Source organism: Gorilla gorilla, chromosome 10 (assembly GCF_029281585.2).
Source record: "Gorilla gorilla gorilla isolate KB3781 chromosome 10, NHGRI_mGorGor1-v2.1_pri, whole genome shotgun sequence".
Classification (NCBI taxonomy): domain Eukaryota; kingdom Metazoa; phylum Chordata; class Mammalia; order Primates; family Hominidae; genus Gorilla; species Gorilla gorilla.
Window position 1 is genome coordinate 49,860,676 of NC_073234.2, and position 23,389 is coordinate 49,884,064.

Here is a 23,389-nt window from a genome sequence, read left to right on the forward strand (position 1 = left end):
TGTGTGGAGTCATTATTCTATGGGGACTGGATTTTGTAAGGCTGCTTAGTATGGGGATTTCCACAGGAGTCACCAACTTCAGTAACAAAGTGGGCTGCTTTAGGAAATCCAACTCAACATTAGAAGGTAATACCAATAGGCACACTTTAGTAGAGTATTACTACACCATGAACTCCCCTCCTGCCAATCCCATCTGTTCCCAAATTGAATAAAATGTCAGAGAAGAGAAGGCAGGGAGCATGCTAAACTAGGACACACCATGGCACACCACCTTCTACTCTTGGGTCATCATATCAAATCTCACTGTATCCTTGAAGCATAATTGGAAAGAGACGGCAGGTGTCATCACATCATTGTGCAGATGAGGTGAGGCACAGGGAAGATGAGGGACTTGCCCAAGGTCCACAGCCAGCATCCAGGTCTCCAGGCCATGGGCCTTGGACACTGCTTCCCTGGCTCACATGGTATTAAGCTCCTATGAGACAGGGGCCCCAGTCACAACCAGAATCCTGATTGTTCACAATTCACCACATCCTAATCCAACGTTTGTGCTATATTTCACCCAGTTGATTCTGCTTCATTTTCCTACAGTTTCTGGAAAAATCCTTTCAACCAAACAAATATATGTTAAGCAGACAGCAATAAATCCTGTTTCATTCAACTGAATAATTTGAAATACAAACTCCAGAGACTCTGGAATTTGGTGCAGAGCAGTAGGAAAATTACAGAATGTTATCGTTCTACTTTTCATCACATTTGAAACTCTAATTTAATCCCAGGTTGCAACTAAAATACTGAAATAAACCAAAATGGAAAGGATTGTCTTTTATAATATCATATAAAGTTTCTTTGCGTCTGAAATTTTTTTTTTTTTAAGATGGAGTCTCGCTCTGTTGCCCAGGCTGGAGTGCAGTAGAGTGATCTTGGCTCACTGTAACCTCTACCTCCCGAGTTCAAGTGATTCTCCTGCCTCAGCCTCCAAAGTAGATGGGATTACAGGCACCTGCCACCATGCCCAGCTAATTTTTTTTTTTTTGAGACGGAGTCTCGCTCTGTCGCCCAGGCTGGAGTGCAGTGTCATGATCTTGGCTCACTGCAACCTCCGCCTCTCAGGTTCATGCCTCAGCCTCCCGAGTAGCTGGGACTACAGGTGCCCGCCACCATGTCCAGCTAATTTTTTGTATTTTTAGTAGAGACAGGGTTTCACCATGTTAGCCAGGATGCTCTCGATCTCCTGACCTCGTGATCTGCCCACCTCGGCCTCCCAAGTTCTGAGATTACAGGCGTGAGCCACTGCGCCCGGCCCATGCCCAGCTAATTTTTGTATTTTTAGTAGAGAAAGCGTTTTGCCATGTTAGCCAGGCTGGTCTTGAACTCCTGACCTCCGGTGATCCACCTACCTCGGCCTCCCTTAAAATGCTGGGATTACAGATGTAAGCCACCATGCCTGGCCACATCTGAAATTCTTAAAGTATCCAAAATAACACTGCTAGTCACAGCAGATAAGCAGTGAAGTCAAATCAGGAGGCGATACATGGAAAAATGGCAGAGATGAGCCTCTGGCCCCTGAAAAATGTAGAAATGGAGTCAGGCAAAGAGCTCAGAGATGAGAAAATACTAATTTGGGGAACTTCACATGATAACTTCCAGGGAGTCATCATGTGGTATGGTAAAACAAGACTTTTAACTAAAAATAAACATTATACTTTTTGGGGAAATGACTGCCGAGAAATAGAGAATTCCTCTGTCTACCTTTGGCAAAGTACAATATAATGCTGCTGTGGGCATTTGGCATTGTACCACCAAATATCACAAACCCAAGTGAATTCTTGACAGCACTTAAAGGGATAAACTCAGCCCTTTTTATGCCTTGAAATCTAAGTGGGAAACTAATATTTTAAACTGTTCCTGAGTTATAGTTTCATTAAAATATTTACTTGCTTAATACCAACTGTTTAGCCTTTAAAAACCAAACCATCACAGGTTTTGTAGTGAAATGTAAAGGTCTCACACTTTCACACACATTCACAAAATCATATTGTGAATTTTTGTATGATTTAAATTAAAAATATATTTTATTGAAAATGCTGTATTGGTTGGGCATGGTGGCTCACCCCTATAATCCCAGCACTTTGGGAGGCTGAGGCAGGCGGATCACCTGAGGTTGGGAGTTCGAGACCAGCCTAACCAACATGGAGAAACCCCTTCTCTACTAAAAATACAAAATTAGCCAGGCATGGTAAGTGCCTGCAATCCCAGCTACTTTGGAGGCTGAGGCAGAAGAATCACTTGAACCCGGGAGGCGGAGGTTGTGGTGAGCCAAGATTGTACCATCGCACTCCAGCCTGGGGAACATAGCAAGACTCCATCTCAGAAAAAAAAAAAAAAAAGAAAAGAAAAAGAAAAACAAGAAAATGCTGTATTATACATGTATAGGTCAGAAATCATTGTGTGCAATGAAAAAAAATGCCGTAAATAATGCCCCGCCCAATAGCTGATTTTCTATATGAAACACCAAAAAGGTTTTTTATTTACTGCAGGTAAGGCCACACCACTGGCCACATAAATAGGTTTCTCTGAAGGCCACTAGCACCTATCCCCCAATAGAGGACTGGGAGCACATCCCCATTTTTGATGTACTGATGGTAGATCTCTCGCCAGCAAAATGAACACCCTTTTTTATATTATCTTCTCCTTAAACATTTATTAAAACTATCTACAATAGTGTATCATCACTAATATGAATTTCTTCTCAGTTCTATATCAGAAGGCATCAAATGACTGTACTCTTTTTTTTTTTAACTAAAAAAGTTAAAATAAAAAATTTTTGAGACAGAGTCTCACTCTGTCGCCCAGGCTGGAGTGCAGTGGTGCAATCTCAGCTCACTACAACCTCCACCTTCTGGGTTCAATTGATTCTCATGCCTCAGCCTCCCGAGTAGCTGGGATTACAGGCGTGTGCTACCATGCCCAGCTAACTTTTGTTTTTTTAGTAGAGATGGGTTTCAGCATGTTGGCCAGGCTGGTCTCAAACTCCTGACCTCAGATGATCCACCCGCCTGGGCCTCCCAAAGTCCTGGGATTACAGGTGTGAGCCACCACGCCCAGCATGATTGTATTCTTTAAATAAACTACAAATACACAATGTATTTCTTCATATCTGGCTGTTCTAACTTTTTGGCAAATTAAAAAGGTATGTGGCTTCTTCTCACTGATTCGTATGTTTGAGGTTTAGCTTGGTATACTGTGGTAAAAGTACATGTAACCCAGGCCTTCAGGGGGCCCTTCTGTGGCACAAACTTTGTGGTCACTGTAGATCACCCACCTTCCTTTTATATTTTTGATATGGCAAATGTAATGGTCATTTATTATAGATGTTTCCATGTGACTGAAGGATGTAAATAATTCATGCACTTATTCTTTTCAGTGTTAACTTTCTGTGATGAGGTCCCAGTAAGCCATTCTCCACCTTCTCAAGTTCCCTTTCAAAGAAATGGCCCATGTAGCTACTCCACACTCAGCCTCTAATCTTGCCCTGCCAAAACTGGCAAAAGCCTTGCTCATAATACAAACAATGCTATCTGCATCATGGAAAGGTTGCTGAGGTTTCAAACAGTCATACAAACTAAGTCAGGAGCATGCTGGTTGCTGCAGTCAGTGTCGCCAGTGATTTCATAAGCTATTAAAAAAGCCATCCCTGGGAGAAGATTTTTGGGTCCCCTAAAGTATCCAAGGTCACAATGACAATTTACTGTATTCAGGAGCCAGCTGTAGCTATTGTGTGTTAAGTGTCTCAGAATTCTGGAAATGAAACGTAACAGCATTCTGGAAATAAGACTTAATAACTTTTAAAAAACCATCACTACCACCTTAACCTTAACTGGTACTTGTAAACCAAAAAGGTTTTAAGTATTAACCCTTCATTCCCAACCACAGATCTATGAAAGAGGCTGCCAGACACTAGGAGAGAATGCCAGTGTGGCTCATCAGGACATCTGGAGTTCTCCACCTGGCCAATCAACCCCATAAGCAGCATAGAGGCTGAGAAAAGGTTCTGTTATATTTGATTCTAACGTGAAAGAAATGCATGAACATGCTACCTACTCTGGTTGGGAAATAACGGCTCGTCTTAAACGTCTTTAAGGTGCTTGAGAGGATGAAGGTGGTGAAAAAGAGAATACAGGACCAAAAGAGGACATCAGGAGTGTAGGGTCCATGATGGCCGCACGCAGATCCCATGAACTCTCCATGCATCTCCTGGCATTCCTGGAGGAATAAGCATTCTGGGTGATGAAAGGCAGACACAACCAAATAAATAGCTGTTTCCTACTGAGTCCACCACTCATTGTCATCCCATGGTTGTTGGGAGCAGAGGCTGCAAGCAGCATCCCCTTGACCTTTATGCAGTTGCGGGGTGCTCTCTTGCACAGGCCACTTTCAAGTAGGGTGGTTACTTATGGTCCTAAGACATAGAACTGTTCTGAACAATACTACTTCCAAGGCTCTGGAAGGACCCTGGCAACTTATATTTTTCTTATCACAGAGGACCTCCAAACTTGAACGTTCTTCAACCCTACATGTCTGGATCTGCCCCCTGTCCTGCATGGTTTCATCCCCACCTATCCTTAGTGCAGGGTCACTGGGTAGGATGTAGGGGGGTAGAAAAGAGAAGGGTAATCTTCTCCCTTAACACACAAGAAAAATTCTGAAAGGATAAAAGAAAGTGAGTAAGAATTGTTTTTTAAAAAGCCTTATTTCGGTAAATGCCAGAGTTTGGCCAAAGGGCTACTCCTCCCTTTCACTTAGAAGTCCCTCCTAAACCTGTGGTCACAATGCTAGGACATCTGGCAGCTCCCAGACTTACACTGACAGTCAGGTTAGCCCAGTGGACTTCTGCTGTCACGATGTTGTGGTCCTTCCAGTACTGGAGGGTGTGATTGTTTGGATTCTCTGGGAGAGTACACCTGCAGCTGAGGGGAAAAATTAAAAAGATTCCTGAGGAAAACAGCCAAATACTCAGTTAAATGTTTTTAGAACAACTGGTTTAAAGGCTGTCAGGAGCTGCCTTGCTGCTTCTTTGCATACTTCAGACCTGAGGAGTTGAGGCCCCTCTGTAGGCCCCATCACACTCTAATTTTTCAGTCGGTCATTACAAAAGTTTGACTCATATCAGCCCATGGGTCTTGGATTAAACTGTGCTGATAACCACATTTGGCATCTGATGTGCCCAGAATGAGTCTTGATTGGTTGTTTTGTTTTTGTTTTGTTTTGTTTTGTTTTTGTTTTTGTTTTTGTTTTTGCCCGATTTCTATCTCTTAGGCTCTTGCTATGAAATTTAGTCTACATAGCAAGGAGGTCTCGATCTCCCACTTACTTCTCAACAACTTCTTCCAAGCCTGAATATCTTATTCTCTATACCCTTCGTCATGCTCTTGTTCTAAAAGTCAGAGTCTCCTGGAATCGTGATGTAAGCACTTTCTGACACTGAGTTATCTTTGGTAATATCCCACTACCTTGGCCATTCCCTGGCCACTCATGGTAGAGCCAGACCTAGAAACTCCATTAGCTTCCCCAGGCCTCCTACTCCAGCCAAACCAGACCAGACCAGACCACATCTGTGCCATTGGCCACCATGTTGCCTCCCAGTCCCAGCATGCTTCATGCCTGACCTGGCTCCCAATATGGTCAACTGACACAGCCATCCCCACTAACTTTGTATGGTCTGTGAATTTAATAAGCATGCCTTCTAAGATACGGCATGACTGAATTAAAATTCAAAAAGCTCTCGACAGGTTAGAATAATAGGAAGAAATTGACAAAATGAAAAGTAATAGGGAAAGCTATAAAGCCCTATACTTAGGTTTAAAAAAATCAATTCCAAATAATTAAACTGTGGTACATCCAGACAATGGAATATTATTCAGTACTAAGAAGAAATGAACCACCAAGCCATGAAAAAACAGAGGACCTTAAATGCATATTACAAAGTGAGAGAAGCCAATCTGAAAAGGCTACGTACTGTATGATTCCAACTATGATATTCTGGAAAATTCAAAACTATAAGGACATAAAAAGGTCAGTGGTTGCTAGGAGTTGGGGGTAGGGAGAGAGCAACTGGCTGAGCACAGGAGATTTTTAAGGAAGTGAAAGTATTCTGTATGATATTATAATGGAGGATACATGTCATTATACATTTATCAAAATCCATAGAATGTACAACACCAAGAGTCAACTCTAATGTAATCTATGGACTTTGGGTGGCAATGATGTGTCTGTGTAGGTTCACTGATTGTAACAAACTTACCACTCTGGTGTGGGATATTGATATTGGGGGAGACTGTGTGTGTGCTGGGGTAGGGGGTATATGCTAACTCTCTGTACTTGCTGTTCAACTTTGCTGTGAACCTAAAACTGCTTTAAAAAATAAACTCTATTTTTTAAAAATCAATTACATACATATTAACATAAAATCATTTAAAGAGTTAAGGAGTTCTAGCTTCACATCAGCACCATATGAAATAACAGTAGAATGCGACTAAAAAAAATATCATCTTGAGCTTTATTAACAAAGAATTTGTTTCTGGAACCAAAGTCTACTCAATCCGGGGCTGGTCACTTTGCCTGTCTTCTCAGATATAAACCTCATAAAGACAGATTCTTTGTCATGTTTGCCACTGTGTTTCCAAGGCCTAAAACAGTGTTTGGTACATAATAGGTGCTCAATATATATTTGTTAAACAAAGAAAATAATGATAAAAAGAGGTCAAAGAATCAACCTTACAGAAATGAGAACTCTAACGCCAATAGGAGCCAATTCACTAGGCTTTGAAGATGATACTCCCTGATCATTGTTACTTTCTAGTAAAATAAAGTTCTAATAAATTTTTTATTAATTCTGATTTTTAAAAGGTTAATGAGTGAATAACTAGAATAGATGAAAGTGTATCTGTTGCTGGTCCACAGACACCTCCAGAAAGTGTACTCTCTCTTCTGAGACAGTTTCAGACTGAAGTTGTTCATTTCACAACCAGATCCTCCACATCAGAACTGTACAGCCAGAACTTGATGTACAGAGCTAAGGGAAGAGGATCTTTAGTCATAATTTGGAGAATACTATTCCAGAGAAGAAATGTTTACAGGACCAGAGTGTCCTAGATGGTTGAAAACACAGCCAGGTACAGTGTTTCTTTTCCAAGTGATCCAAACCATATTGAACACATAAAGAAATCATAATCTCTTGAGTTGAAATCTAGGAAGTAAGTAGGCTCCTGGATCTTTATGATACAGTGTGAGACACTTCTGGACCTGAAAGGAATGATTAATATATCTTCACCTAATAATTCCTAAGAGTTGCCTGTACATACTTTCAGAGAAAGAGAGTCCTTCATTTCAACAAAGGACAGAGTCCATTCTCTCACTTGATAACATAGTCCAGAGGCTCACAAAGTCCTTGCAAAAAGAAGTTCCTCCCCATAACTAACTCAAATTCTCCCTGCTACATTTGCAGCCCATTTTTGTTTCAGTGCCTAGAACCAAAAGACATGGTCTGGAAAGCATTTCTTGAGTCCCCTCCGTGTTTCACTTCTAGTCGATCTTCTCTGCCAACACTTTTGATTGTTCTCCTCTGGCAGCCCTCCAATATTCCTTGTCTGTATCTGAGATCCATTTCCCAAAGGGCAAGACACTTCTTGACCAGAAGCTGTAAGCACTGCCTAGCACTCTACATCAGCAATTAAACTCAGGCCCTTTGCTCAATTTTTAAAAATAAGCAGAAAGCACACTTACTAATAGAGGCTAAGGTGGTCCAGCTGGCTGTGCATGTGGATGGGGTAGGTCTCTGCCAGGTGAATCAGTTTTTCTATTGCTTCGTAGATGAAAATAATGCAAATTAGGGAGGCAAATGCTTCTTCAGTGAAACGGGTAATGTAGCAGACAAGGGAACTGGCATCAGTTGCCACAAGGACAATACACAGGAAAGCGGTCCACAGTCCAATACAAGCTCGCAGGGAGAGGTATGAAAGAGCATAGTCTCTGAAACAAGACCAAAGTTCATCAGAACGCATGGATGGATGGCATTAAGAGACAAGGAGTCAGAAATGTGGTTAATTCATTTCATCTAAATGAGCACTGGAACCCAGTTTATCCCTAATTCTGATTGTATTTTGCTTCTAAATAATGCTCTGGCACAGTTATGATACAGATTTGCCTCACAGGATATGGGCAAGGATACGAAAACTGAAAAAAGAAATTGTCTCATATACATTCCTGCTATTACTACCTAATGTAATTATGATCTTATTCTTGCAGTTAAGAAAAAAAGGGGCTGGCCATAGTACCATGAGCTGCTACTTGAAATATAAAAGGAAAAAAGAAAAGACTGTATAGGAAAATTAGGGAAACCAGAGCACTCTTGTGCCCCACTATCAATAGCAAAACAAAACAAAACAAAACAAAACAAAACAAAACAAAAAAACAGCAGGGGGAGGATATTAGGCCAAATTAAAAATTGACTCACAATGGAAATGGAGAAGTTTCAATTAGCTAGGGAAAGTCTTTTTAAAGATAAAAAGTCAAGACTTCAATAATGGCTGAGGAATATTAATCAAGCTCTTTAACAATAGGAGATCTGCTATTTTGGGTATGGTGCTACCCTGGGGCAGGACAACAGACCAAATGATGGTCTCCTTTCAGGTTTCTTACAATCCAAAATGATATTGCCTGTCTGTACTGAGTAGAACCCTGACATTTAATCCTGGCAGCATAATCACTAAATCCGGTTAGAGTTTTCAGAAAAACAAATGTCTTACTTGCAGAATTTGAACAAAATCTTTTCAAACACAAGCACTGGTCCAGTACTTCCCAGGATGGTGAGAGCCTGTCCCGCAAACAAGGAATAAGCAATCCCAGTCATGGAAGCTCCAAACAAGGATTCAATTGCACTCTGAGAGGAAAAAAAGTCATCACTGAGTCCATAGCCCATCAGTACAGAGTAATGTTGGCTTAGCTACATTCCTGACTTTGCTCTCCTGTATGCCTTGATGGCCATTTGCTTGTATTTCATCTTAGCAAGAGTGATGTGTACACACCATGTAATACTCCTGTAAACAGATACTACTTTAATAATTCAGGTGCCCAGCTCCATTGACACATGATTCCTTAACTAACTCCTATTCTTCAGTGACTCAATTCAGTATTTGAAAATATACAGAAAGCACAGTGATACCATTCACACTACAAGCTCACATACAGAGTCATTTTAAATCTTATTTTAAAATGGCATCAATATATCCATTTTCCATCACTGAGGCAACAGAAAATTCAACTGGGCAACCAGCTACTGAAGCTGATGTTCAAGCAGAAGAGTCTGTTCTAAAGAGAGGACTGTGTTGCTCTTTGGTGTGATGTCAGAAGACCATGGTAATTCAGAGGAAAAACCCAATCTCTTCAGTCCTAGACCAAGTAATTTCCCCCACGGTGGACTTGGCTGCCGCCACAATATTTTAGGTCTTGTTTGGGATCATTAGAAGTGGTTAAAAGTCCTTACTATGCGTCCCTCAGTGGCTTCTCCAAGCAATCCCCCAAAGGTGATGACAGGTGACATGCAGGCACAGTACAGGAACAGAAAGGAAGCCAAACACTGTAAGCTGAGTGCATCCCGGTAGTCACTCCAGTACCAGGGGGCCTTCCGCTTGATGTCCAGCACCAAGCCCCCAAATAGCCTGTGGAAACACAACAGACAGGCTTCTAACACAGTCCGTCTTCCCTAAAAGCATGTAAACAGCACACATTTGACAGCATTTCAAATGTGCTCTGTTCAGCGGTAAGACTTTGGCTTCAGTTTGACCCCAGTACAGATAACTCTCTTAGGTCAGCACAGAGTCTCTTTGCAACCAAGGGTATGACTTAGGTAAATTTGAATGAATATCCTAAACATACAAAGAATTAATTTAGATATGCGTATTATCCATTCAATAAAAAGTTCAAAAAAATTAACACGAAAGCAAGTATTAGCTTCAGACTTTAAATTCTGAGCTGTTAGGAGGAAATGTGCAAAACCAACTTAAGGTATTAAAATTACTAGTTTTATTAAATGTTTTCTAGATAAAAAAGCCCCTATCACATGTACTTTCTTACTCTGAACAACTACCCCCCTTACTTGTGAGAAATGTGTATAATAATTCATTCATGCAATTGACAAGTAGCAGCAGACAGATACTTGGTGCCAAGCACTGTGCCAGGTACTGGAGATGCAGCAATGAGCAAGACATGAACAGCCCTGCTCTCCAGGACCAAGTCTAGTGCAGGAGACAGACAGTATTGTGAGGGTGCTATGGTGGCATACAGCAGGGAGGGGCATTTCAGCCATGACTTCAGGGAGGGACTGGGAGTTAAGCAGATGAGGCAGAGGGGCCAACATGGGTGACACTTAGAGGTGAGAATGCTTGGTGGATCAAGGTGCTGAGAGATATGAGTGGATAATACAGTGTGAAGGGTGAATGCCAATAGATAAGGCTGGAGAAGCTAAGTCAAAAAGGCCTTAAAAATGGTTTTATTCATTATTTTTATATATATTTTTGAGACGGAGTCTCACTCTGTTGCCCAGGTTGGAGTGCAGTGGCGCAATCTCTGGTCACTGCAAGCTCCGCCTCCTGGGTTCACACCATTCTCCTGCCTCAGCCTCCCGAGTAGCTGGGACTGCAGGCACCTGCCACCATGCCCGGCTAATTTTTTTGTATTTTTAGTAGAGTCGGGGTTTCACCGTGTTAGCCAGGATGGTCTCGACCTCCTGACCTCATGATCTGCTCGCCTCGGCCTCCCAAAGTGCTGGGATTACAGGCATGAGCCACCACACCCGGCCAGAAATGGTTTTAAGGAATTAAAACTTTATCCTAATAGCATGTCAAGTTACTGAAGAACTATAAACAGAAGAGCGACATAATCAAACATACATTCTGGAAGGACCACTCTGTGGTAGTATAATGAATGGAGCATAGATTAGGATGAGAAGTGGATGGATTCAAGAGCTAATCAGGAGGTAGAATCAACAGGACTTGGTGGCAGGACTCCAGGGCCCCTCTCCTCTTCTCAAAGATGAGACAGACCAAGACCAAAATATCCCTAAGGAGGAGATGTGTTCCCAATTCAATCACTTTTTCTAAGAGTGGAGTCACTGCACCAGGGTGAGGGCTGTCAGGTGAATAACAAAAAGAGCCACTCGGCATTTTATAGCACAAATCACCTGGCTTCTTCTACCAATAAATGGCATAGAAAAAAAGGAAAAGGGACTATTACAGAATGGGAACATAATAACCAAATGCAAACTTTGACTCCTATGTCAAACAAATGAACTCTAAAAAGATGTTGCTAACACAATCATAAAAAGTTTAATAAGAACTGAGCATTAGACAATGTAAAGAATGACTGTTAATTTTGTTAGATTTGATAATGGCATGATAATTTTTTTAAGGTCCTAAGTAAAGAAATGCATACTGAAGTATTCACAGGTAAAATGTATGTCGGTGATTTGGTTTAAAATAATCTAGAAAACATAAAAATAAAATTAAGTGAGAAGAAATAGATGAAACAAGATTGGCAAAATGTTGGTAATAGTTGATGGGTACATGGGGGTTCATTAAACTATTCTCCCTTTTTTTTATATGTTTGAAATTTTCTATAATCAAAAGCTATTTTTAAAAAACACACAAGCTACTCTCTCACGGAAGGAGGCTTGGCAAGCTCTTTCTTTCCTTCTGTCACCTAGAAGCCTGGAGGAGTATGAGGAGGCCTGGGATCTGTATGCCAGGGGAGAAGATCCAGCCAGCTCTTTCTCCTGGAACACTCTCTCTCATCTAGCTAGTATAATGGGTGTCCAGGTGGACACAGGACAGACACCCACCCGCTCTTTTCCTCTGGTTCTGGTGGGTATAATTGGGATTCACGTTTCCTCAGCTTACAGCAGTAACATCATAATCTGGGTCTGGGCTTAGGGAAGAGAAGCAAAGCCAGCCTTGTGACCTGCCTTAGTTTTAGCCTATCTGGCAAACCTAGCTCAGGTAAAGAAGCTATCTACATGGTCTAGCCTAAATCATGAGTTCTGCTTCAGGGTTTGGGACCAATGCTTCAGTTAGTAATAAAGTGTCACTTTGTCTTGCTTTCTCCTCTAGGTAAATAGCCCCTCAATAACCTTGCAGGCAGCAATAATTTATCTGGGGCAAGACTCAAGTATTCCTGGGTTCTTAGCTAACATAGCATCTTATTACCATGCGATTATTACCTCTTCATTACCAGTCACCTTCCTCTGGAAAGCATAATTCTGTGAGAAGAATATCCCTGCATAATAGTGACCCCCTACACACATACACACATACACACACACACACACACACACATACTCTGAGGCTACCTGAGATGCTGCAATGAATACTCAGCCCCTAGACACAGGAGGAGAGGAGTGTCTGTGAGCAACAGACAAAAGATTTATGTGAAATGGATTTCTGAGAAGCCATAGAAAGGGAAGACATCTGTCTGTCTAGCAGTTATTAAAAGGCGGGGAAAGATCTGAGGCTCATATGGATGGTATAACTATAAATTAATAAAATAATTTCTGAACACTTTATGGAGTCAGCCTCATACCTCATTCATGCATAAAATCAGACTATGATTGCACATCTACAACAGATATTCATCAGGCATGGATGCTTCTTTCTGTACTTGGGATTTCCTTTCCCTTTCAACACTGTCCTTCACATTCAAGTTTTCTGGGGCAGGAGGCACACAGGGATATGAGTTTAATTTAAGTTTGATGCAAGAGAGGACTTACCCGCGTAGAGGGTCACTAGGCTCTGGAGCATTGACTTAAGGAGCCCTTCCCTGGAGGGCTTTAGAAACAGGCCAGCCATCCATTTGTCTGGTATACTTTGGAAGAAACCTGTTTGAAGTGTGGGGGGATCATCGAGATAGCAGCTCCTGCTCCTGATTCTTTTTTCCATTAACCCTTCCCAAAAGTGGCATCCCCAATAAGGGACAGAAATATACCCTGAAAAACCCCTTTCCAGAGCACCTTCCTTGCTGTGGAACTTCCGGCCTAGGAACACTCTAGTCATATTTCCTTCTTTGTTACTTATGGCATCCCTGCCTTAGTCGATATCAGGGAGGTTTAAGATCTGTCTTAACCCTGGCTTGGAGGGTCAGATCATACAGAACTCAGAGTACCATTTCAATTTTGTCTCCTTTCCCATCTTCTTAGAGTCTTCTTCACCCTGCCTTCAAATACTTCTCCATCCAACAAGGATAACATTCCATAAGATGTTATCCAAGTCTTGCTCCAAGGTTGTGCAACATGACAAGCATAAAGCAGTTTTGCATCTCAAAGAAACACAACTAACAGTCCGAAAAATTATAAAACCCAGACTAATGTGGTTTTAGTTTGTGCAGTCCAGGAAAGTACAGAAACTTATAGGATGTCCATATACAAAAAAGGCTCACATTTACCTCCCACATAATTTGAGACTGAGAAAGAGGCCAGAGCTGGCCTGGAAATGTGATTCTCTATGCAGCCATTATGTCACCTTGCCTAAGGGTCTACAATGGGAGGAAGGTCATATGGCTTGAGGCCCTTTACTAAGGGCTCTAAGAAAAATGACAGAAGCTCAGAAAGAGGAAGCATCTCCCATATCAAGCAGAGCTAAGCTCTGAGCCCAGAGCTTCCTTTTAGCTTTGTCAATTCCAGAAGTTCCTGACATGACATTATGGGAGAACTCCTTCAAACTCCATTTGAATTTGTGAATTAAGATACTTGCGGTTTGTGAATAAGAATATGATGATCCTAGCAATATGGGATTTTCTTGGGGACATCAGACGCCATTACCAAGATCTTATAACTGTTGAGATCCAATATAATGGTCTCCCAAACCCTCAGGTGGAATTGATTATAAGTGACCCCCTCTCACAAAGCCTGGGATGCTAATCTATTTGTTTTCTTTGGCACCAAGAGCAACCTAAAATCTCATCTCTGCACAGATACTGGTTTGAGGAAAACCTTGTTGCCCTAAATTCTACTACATTCAAACTCTAAGTTCCTAAACTGTGGACACCCTTTATATCCAAAAGATAAATTATAATTTTGAAATATCAAATCCATACTCAAAACCTTTTCCTGAAAAAATTACCACCTCCTCTAGGACAGTCTCAATCCTGGAACCCCTTCCGAGGACATATGCTTCCCTTGAACTGCCTCTCAATACCAGGCCTCCCCACCCAATTCAGATCTCTCCCAACTTTAAAGAAAATGTTTTTTAAAAAGGGAAGGCTGCTTCCCCTTTTCAGTGGCCCTTCCATTGCAAGGACTCCTTCTTTCCACCAATGCTCCCTCCCAGAGCACAGCTATCCTCCCCTACCCTCCAATACATTCTTCCTACCAGAAAACATGCTTCGCTGCAGGACACTGCTAGTCAAGTGCCATTCTCTCCTGTTTCTGTCTCCTCTCCTGGTTTCTCCCTGAATTTCCAAGATTGGAAAAATAAAATGCTTTCCACAATTCCAAAACAACTCTGAGTTTCCACTGGGTAGAGTGCTGAGGATAGAAGAGTAAGGAAAGCAGCCTCAAGCAAGGAGGTAGAAAAGAAGAAAGCAAGGGGTTAGAGGACATAAAAGTTAATTTCCATGATCTCAGTCCTGCCCTGAGAATCTCTACCCAGCAGAACCTTCTTAGACACAGCACAGCTTAACAGAGACAGAGCCATAGTCTCAACCTTCTCTGGGGACACCCCTGGATATCACACTAACCCAAAATATCATTCTCGTTTACCACCTTCTGACCTAGGGAATAAAACCTCCTACTCTGGGGACCTGCTTCCCTCACTTACCTCCTCCTTGGACATCTGTCCTTAAAATGTTGGCCTAGAAGAGTAGATTGCCTATTCTGAGGCACATACACCTAAAATAGTACCTATCTTCCTACCCTAAGGGAGTTTCTTAACCTAAAATGATCACTCAACATTTATCATACCTAGTCCATTCCATGCTACAGAACAGACATCATTCTAAAAGTATTCATTCATTTGGCAGACATTGAGAGCCTACTCTGTTCAGGGCACTGTGCTGGGTCCTAGGAATATAATAGAGCCCTTGCCCTTTTGGAATAAACAGCCTAGCAGAAAAGACAATAGATCAACCAATAATAATGAAGTATGATAAAGGCTGTAATGTGGGGAAGGGAGGTCAGAGCTCAATACTGTGATATTACATAGCAGGAACACCTAACCTCATCCAGAGAGAGTCCTAGAAGGCTTTCCAAAGGAAGTGACACAAGAACTGAGACTAAGGGTACGTAGGAGTTAGCCAGGAGATGAGGAAAGGGAAGAGTGTTCAAATCAGAGGGAACAATGGTAGGAAGGACTGGAGGTGAGACAAAACATGGTAGGTGATTTGAGAAACTTGAATGAATGAATACGATACTTGATATATTCATAATACTTCTAGTCAGTGGTTCCATTTGAAAAGTCATTCTTCAGCCAATAAATTCCCACCACAGAGAAGTAGGCTGAAAGAAAGAGGATGCCTCATTCCTTTGCATAACTTCTACCCAATAAGCAGCATCGCTGTGAAACGTCCCAGGACTTACCGTCCAGTGCGCTGAAGTTCTGGCCCACTGTGACCCCCATGTGGTTCCTGTTCTATGTGGCAAACATTTCCATTTGGAACTCCAGGCATTTTCCTTTTCTCCTTTTAACAGAAGACCACAAAATTAGTAAAGGTAACATCTATCTTTTTGTCCTGCTATCAGCAGGGAGTGGGAATGGGATAACCCAAAAGCAACCAAAAATGCCCGTGTTTGTAGCTTTCAAATACACTTACTGACTTGATGCAGTTTATTGACTTTACCGAAACACACACACACACACACACACACACACACACGTACCCCATAATTTCTCTTCCTGTTCCATAGTACCTGACTCCTAACTAAGCCTTGCCTAGAAAGAGAAAAATGGGGGCTTTGGCATTAGATATGACCTAAGTTCCAGTTTCATATCTGCCTCTGTGTAATCTTACTTTACCTTAAAATCTTGCCCTAGAAGACAGTTTTATTCCTCATTTTGTAAAACTAGAGATAACAATATCTTTTGAGGGATGTTCCTGGGAAGGCTGAATTTGCATATATAAAGCACCTGGCTGCTGTCTAATACACAGTAGGAGTTCCTTTCCCATCTCTAATATGTCAGAAAAATATCAGACATTCTATTTGCTGTCTCTATACAGCTTGCTTTTTTCATCTGATGACTTGTATACAATGTAGTCACAAGAAATGTTCTCCCTTCTCTCTGCTATTTCACATTATTCCCTCAAAATTTGGCTTAAAATTCATCCCCAGGTAATCCTGACTGACCCCATCACACCTGAGCCAATTTATGCTATGCAAATTCTTTTTTTTTTTTTTTTTTTTGAGGTGGAGTCTCGCTCCGTCACCCAAGCTGGAATGCAGTGGCACCATCTCAGCTTACTACAACCTCTGCCTCCCGGGTTCAAGCGATTCTCCTGCCTCAGCCTCCCAAGTAGCTGGGATTATAGGCACCCACCACCACGCCCAGCTAATTTTTGTATTTTTAGTAGAGATGGGGTTTCACCATGTTGGCCAGGCTGGTCTCAAACTCCTGACCTCAGCTGATCTACCTGCCTCGGCATCCCAAAGTGCTGGGATTACAGGTGTGAGCCACCACACCCAGCCCAGATTCATTTTTATTATTGTTTTGATATTCTAGGTGCACCAAAACAGAGCTGCATCTTGATATATTTAGCATATACCCACATGGTCTTTGCTTTGTCCATGGTGGGCAGTCAGTAAGTGACAATAGCCGCATTGGCTGATGTGCATACATTACCTGGGAAGGGACATTTTTGGGTGGCTCAATTCTAATGGAGGGATCCCACTCTCCTGGAGGGAGCACCGTCACCTGGTCTAGGAACTCATCAATCCCCGCCAGGAGATCATCTCGCTCTTTTGCCTTATATGCTACGTCATGAAAAATCTACAGAGAAGAAAAAACCCTCAGGAAAGTTGAAAGTAACTTTACATGAAACAATCACCAATGGATATGGTGAAAAATGAATACAACCTCTTGATTTTTATCTCTGTCATGGGGATCTGAGATGCAGAAAACTTTAGCACTTAGAGAAGTACAAGGATAAAAGGATTTAAAAAACAAGCGTGGAAATGAGATGCATTAAAAGAACTAAATACATGTCTGCTAGTATAAGAAGAGATAAGACATGAGTCTAAAGTTGTACAATTATGTTATCTCCACAAAGGATGGAAGGAAAGGCAAGATGTACGAAAAAAAAAATTTTTAATCAGCTTTCCCACGTTGAGAGGGAAATTTTCTTGATCTTAAAGGTTGGAAACACTGGATGGAATTACTAATGAAGGTCCTTCCTGAATTAAGCCTCTCAATCAAAGAAAGCTGATAAAAAACAGGCCACACCTCCCTCTGCCGCCTAAGGCATATGCCTTGAAAGCCCTACTTTGCAGCTTACCAAGCAGTGCAGTCCTTACCAGAGTATGCACTGTGGGTTCAATGTCAAAATGTCAAAATATCTGGTTGTTTTGGTACAGACTAGTCAAGACATTCACACTACACTGCCTGAGGTCACACCCATGACCTTATACAAACTGGTCTCATTTAGTGGAACAGGAGTGAGGTTTCTTTATGTAAATAGCTTGAATGTATTTAATTAACCATCTTCTCTTGAAAGTTAAGCCAATCTTAATATATTTCTCTATATATCCTACTTGGCAATAATAGTTTCCCCAGAAAAAGATTTCTCTGCATTCTTGATTACTCAAAAAAGGAGAGAGAACATAGGAAGAAAAATCCTCTAGAGCTTGGTCCTTCCACACTGGGCTCTCAGAGAAGTGCCCTGAACTACTTCCCAGCAGATATTGCAATGGAAAGTATTTTATCCCCAACAACCAGCGTATTGCCTGGCACAGAGTAAATATTCAATAAATATTTATGAGATGGAAGACTGAAGCAAAAGTTGCACATACCTCATCTGTCATGATGGTGGCCATGGATCTGCCAATCTCATGGTACTGCTGACCTTTCCCTACTGGACCCAATAAGATAAACAAAAATCTGGCAAAACACACAGAGGAGGAAATTATGTAAGTAAATATAAAGAAGTGCCATTAGTCCTCTCTAAACAGTATAAGATTTCTCTCTCTTATCGTACATAAATCATCACTGTACCTTCAAAAAAAAAAAGAAGACAGTAATGAAGGAGACTTTGAGTTGCCTTGACCTAATAATAGCTCCACTATGGGCATTGGAAGCTACTGTGTGGCATCATTCAATAATGTGGTTACATTTCTTAGGGTTTCCATAGACACAATTCCTAGCTGTAGAAAAGATGCTTTTTCAAAACATGGCACTGTGGTGCAAATTCAAGGTTGTCTGAATTCCACTTGTTGTTCTAATCAGAAAATGATGGGGAGAGGAGAGGGATAAGGAAGTTGAAATGATCAAGCCTTACAGAGGAGTCTAAATGTGTTCTGGACATCTGAATACTCTCTGTAAGTAGCAGGGCTCTGAATCACCAGCATCACCACCTTCAGAGCGCATGAATAGCCTTTTGAACAAATGTTTGCATATCTGCAAACCATACAAACCATGCCAGAATTGTGTAAAGGGAAATAAATACCTTTATTCGAGACGTTTCCCTGGAATATGGCTCTACAGAACTGAGAAGATAAGACTTGGCTTCCTATTTTAACAAGTTATTGGCCCTTGCTATGTCCTTTGAATGGTCTTCAATTCTCTATTTCCAAGGCTATAGATACTGTGCAGTCATAGCCTTAGAAATAAATCTCAGAATTCCTCTTCATGGTGGTTAATCAAATATACCTCAATTTTCTGAGATTACTGCTGATTTTTTTAAAAAAAGACAGGGTCTCACTCTGTCACCCACACTGGGGTGCCATGGTGCAATCCTAGGATTCTAGCTCACTGCAGGCTCAAACTCCTGGGCTCAAGTAATCCCCCACCTCAGCCTCTCTAGTAGCTAGAATTAGAGGCACACACCAGCACATCTGGCTTTTCTGCTGAATTGTAAGCACCATTCCTAAAATTAATTAATTCTAAATTTCAGTATTAAGTGGTTTCTTCTACCAGCACTACATAAATTTGAATTTTGGATAGAATGCATGAGTTTTATCTTTGCCTTTACCTTGTTGGGATTGGCACTTCTGTTAGGCCTGAGAGAAGAATAGCTGGAGACAGCCTCACAAAGGCAACAATGGGACGGTCCAAAATATCCACCTCTCCAACCAGGACATTGGAGGCCTCGGCCCCAGTAGGAATTTTTTTCATGAAATGAAGGTCTACCTGAAAGTCCAAAAGAAACATCTGACAACTTGGGAACCACCACCTTAAATATCGTTTTTAAATTTTTTATTTACTTTTTTTTGAGACAGAGTCTCACTACATCACCCACTCTGGAGTGAGGTGGCGCAATCTCAGCTCACAGCTCTCTGCCGTCCAGGTTCAAGCAATTCTTGTGTTTCAGGCTCCCTAGTAGCTGGAATTACAGGCATGCACCACCATGTCCAGCTAATTTTTCTGTATTTTTAGTAGAGATGGGGTCTTGCCATTTTCGCCAGTCTAGTCTCAAACTCCTGGCCTCATGTGATCCACCCGCCTCAGCCTCCAAAAGTGCTGAGATTACAGGCGTTAGCCACTGCACCTGGCCCCATCACCTAAAATATATCTTACACTCATATGTCATTTTATGGTTAGCAAATGTTTTCTTATTTTATTTGATCCTTACAAAAACCCCAGAAGGAGGATATGACAGATTGTATTCGTCCCACTTAAAGAAAAAAAAAAATGAAGTATCTGAAACCCAGAGAGGTGAAGTTGACTTGCCTAGGACTACAGAGCTTTTAAGGTATAGATTCGGATTTTAAAACCAGGTATTCTGATTTCAATCCCATTCCCCCAAGCTTCCTCCAAGAGAAATGTTTCTGAAGCTCTGGGTCACATTCTTTCCCTTTTTAAACACTCAAATGTTTTGTCGGGGGTTTCAGGTTTTCCAAATAAAATGGAAAGCCTTATGAGCAGAGGAAGTGATATGACACTGTCTGTGTTTTAGAAACACAGTGTCAAAGATAGACCAGAGCAAGGAGAGGCTGAAGGCAGGGAGACCAAGGCTTGGACCAGAAGCTGCAGTGAGACACTGCTACTATAGAAGGCCTCAGATACCAAAGTCACAGTCCTCAAGGAGAGCTTCAACCAAGAGTTAGTTTTAGGAGACATCTGTCTCTAAATAGATATCCAAAATATTGTTTTGGCAAAACCCTTGGGGGTGAGAAGGAACTGCTGGAGAGCAGGTACCAAAAAAATAATTGAAAAATCAAGAGATCTGTTTTAGGGAAGATTGTAAGCAGCTAGTCCCAGTTTTCAGTATGTTGAATCTGGAGAAAGAAACTGTTGAGTCAGCTTCATCCAGGCTGAAGGAGAAGGGAAAAGACATGCAGAGATGGGTCCCCTTTTATGCAGAAAGGGCTCTAGTCTTAGGGAAAGAGTCTTGAAACACTAAACCTTACCCAGATTCCAGCAATTAAACTCTGGATTCCACTAAAAAGAACCTTAGGCCTTGAAGCCAACTTCCCACCACTCTGCTCACCTTGCTTAAATCCACAGGACTATGTTCACAATTCACTCCATTTTTTACTTCAAGATTTGTAGTTGGAACAGACTGAGGAGACACGGTTTGACCTATTTGGAGAAAATGAAACAAAATCCTGAGTCCCTGCCCTTTTCCCCTTCTGACAGATTCCACCCATCATCAGTTGGTTCTGCCTTCTCCTGCAAAGCCTACCTAGAAAAGAGGTTAAGATGACTACGAAGTCAAGACCCACACACATCTTTCTCCTTATCTACTAGTTAGTGGTAAGGAAAGGACAGAGCTCTTGCTACTTCTGCACCTTCTTTCTGAACACATTTATGACCCTCTTTTATTTCTCTATTAAGGCAGTAATCCTTCACCAGACATGCATATGAGAGACCCCTATGGAAAACTTTTCAAAAATATAGATTCCCGGGCATATCCCCTGCACATGGTGATTCACTATGAGTAGAGACCAGGAAATAAATGTAGATGAGGCCCTTCCTGGCCACAGGAAAAGGAACCAATCAGTAGCCAAAATTCTGAGTGATTATAATCCACCATGCATCTGGCTAAGGGCCTCACATGGATTAACTCATTGAAGTTCACAATAAATTTGTGGAGTAGGTCCTATTATTACTCTTACTTTATAGGTAAGAAAGTGAGACTTAAAGAGGCTTAGTAGAGTGCCCAAAGTCATACATTTTGTGAGTGGTAAAGCCACAATCACAAGCCTACAAGTCTGACTCCAGAGCCTACTCTACTGTATTTTGCCTCCCTAATCTAAGATATTTGTTTGCTCCTAAAAAGCTCCAGTTTACCTTCTCGGGTCTCAAATTGTCCCCAGTGTGGCTATCTCTCAAAAGCTACATCAGTTCTGAGGCCACCCTGGGGCTTAAGTCCCTCACCTTGGGTCCGCTGAGACCTATCTGAGGAATGCCATGAGAAAGAGATGAGCACCAGTCCCAGCCACCAATCTTACCAGTCTCCAAAAAGTACTAAGTGCCTAAGTGGACATGGAAACATATTAGACAAATACAGCCCCTACCCCTAGTAAGTCAGCATCTCCAACTAGTTCCCAATGTCTTATTAATAAAGAGAGAAAAATCACCTAATAATCTTACCATGTTTATCCATCAAATGAGGATCAGACTGCTTCTTGCCAACCTCAGCAAAGGAGCGAACAATGGGAATGAGGTTGTTTCTCTTCTTTTCATTCTGATGATGATGCTTTTTGAGAAGGGCTTCCCGCACTTTAACCCTCATGCTGTCATTCAGGTCACTGGACAGTTCTTGCTGATCCAGGATCAGGTCTGGAAAGTAGGCACTCACATGAACACTCAGATTGAGGGTTAATGAACCCAAGGAGGCCAACATCAGGTGGAGTGGGGTAAATGGCATGGAGTAGGGGGAAGCAGCTCCACTAGGGTCATTGAGGTGCAATTTCAGCTTCCTGTCTGAAAGTGCCATTTGATGATAGTGACTGTGAAAAGTTATACTTTATTCATGTAACAAATTATTCTTATTGGGCATAGAAACTATTGAGCACTAGTACGACAATTTTTACAAATGAGGAAATTAAGGCCCAAATGCTAGAAAATTCTCCAAGGTCTTACATCTAGCAGTTTGCACAGCTGGGATTCAAATTGAGGACTGTATAATTTGAAAGCTCACATTATTACCTGCTTTATTCTGTCATCTGCCAAATTTTCCCTACATTCCCTTCCTCCAAGATTTTAACATTGCTGTAATTGTCAAGAAGAACTATAACTGTAGAACTCCAAAGGGCTATTTAGAAGAGAAATCTATAAGAAAAATTAAGTTAACTAACCACTCACCCCAGACAATTACCACCAAGCATCACATTTAAACCTATCAAGCCCAACAGATTTGAGGAGGAAAAAAATCTCAATACCTAGTGTTAAGTGGCAGTAAACATAGCAGTTATCAGTATGAGTTCTGGAGTTAAAGGCCCACATTGTTTCCCTGTTCTACCACTTTCTAGCTGTGTAATCTTGAGCAAGGTATATAATCTCTCTATACCTCAGTTCTTCATCTGTAACATGGAGCTCATATTATCTGTTAAAAGGTTGTTACAGGAAATTAAATGAGATGATATACAGTGCTGATTTCCTTTTATGCACTTTACCTATCAGTATCCCTAAAATATTATGAACATATTAGGTACCTGATGTGAAGAATCATAGCACTTTTACTTCAGTCCTATGCACTTCTTCAAAAGCCTCCCAAAAACCTGAACCTATCCTCAATTTCTAATTCTATTCATGACTATCCAAGTACTAGAAGAAATAAATGAGGAAAATCTATTTAATATTCAAGCTGAAGAGCCATATTTCTGTATTTTTAACCTTTATATTCATTGGTTCCTTCCCCCTATATTATAATCATGCTTCAGGACCCTTCATCTTGGGGGAAAAAAAAGAACATCCACCTCATGTCTCCCTCTATCTATCACCTCCTATCTCTCTTATCACTTAAAGTTATCAGAAGAAAAATTATCCATCCCTTACTGACACTGCCCACAGTGCAGGTGATCTCACCTGAACTACTACAATAGCCTAATGCATTTCTCCCATCAACTCGCTCTCCATATTGCTGCCATCATTATCTTTCTAATATGCAAAATCTGATTGATCATTACCCTGTCCAAAACTCTCCCGTGACTGCTGTTGTTTACAAAGAGTTTTAAACAGCTTCAAATAGC

General features: G+C 41.4%; 1 protein-coding gene and 1 long non-coding RNA gene across 4 annotated transcripts in view; one reads left to right on the forward strand and one right to left on the reverse strand.

Moving 5' to 3' along the window:
• SLC4A8 (solute carrier family 4 member 8) overlaps positions 1-23,389 on the reverse strand; it is a 90,606-nt gene that overhangs the window by 37,093 nt on the left and 30,124 nt on the right. For all 3 annotated transcript variants that reach the window (XM_019039069.4, XM_055357187.1, XM_055357186.2), the window contains 11 exons: positions 21,789-21,977; positions 20,683-20,774; positions 19,225-19,382; positions 18,047-18,134; positions 16,881-17,027; positions 15,623-15,723; positions 9,545-9,719; positions 8,808-8,941; positions 7,786-8,031; positions 4,865-4,970; positions 4,105-4,266 (listed from right to left, as the gene is read on the reverse strand). In XM_019039069.4, the coding sequence (XP_018894614.2) occupies positions 4,105-4,266; positions 4,865-4,970; positions 7,786-8,031; positions 8,808-8,941; positions 9,545-9,719; positions 15,623-15,723; positions 16,881-17,027; positions 18,047-18,134; positions 19,225-19,382; positions 20,683-20,774; positions 21,789-21,977 (1,598 nt within the window). The remainder of the gene's footprint in view (positions 1-4,104; positions 4,267-4,864; positions 4,971-7,785; positions 8,032-8,807; positions 8,942-9,544; positions 9,720-15,622; positions 15,724-16,880; positions 17,028-18,046; positions 18,135-19,224; positions 19,383-20,682; positions 20,775-21,788; positions 21,978-23,389) is intronic.
• LOC109029198 (uncharacterized) lies at positions 10,402-12,646 on the forward strand. The gene is made up of 3 exons (XR_002008260.2): positions 10,402-10,432; positions 11,762-11,918; positions 12,165-12,646. It is a non-coding gene; the product is annotated as an uncharacterized lncRNA (long non-coding RNA).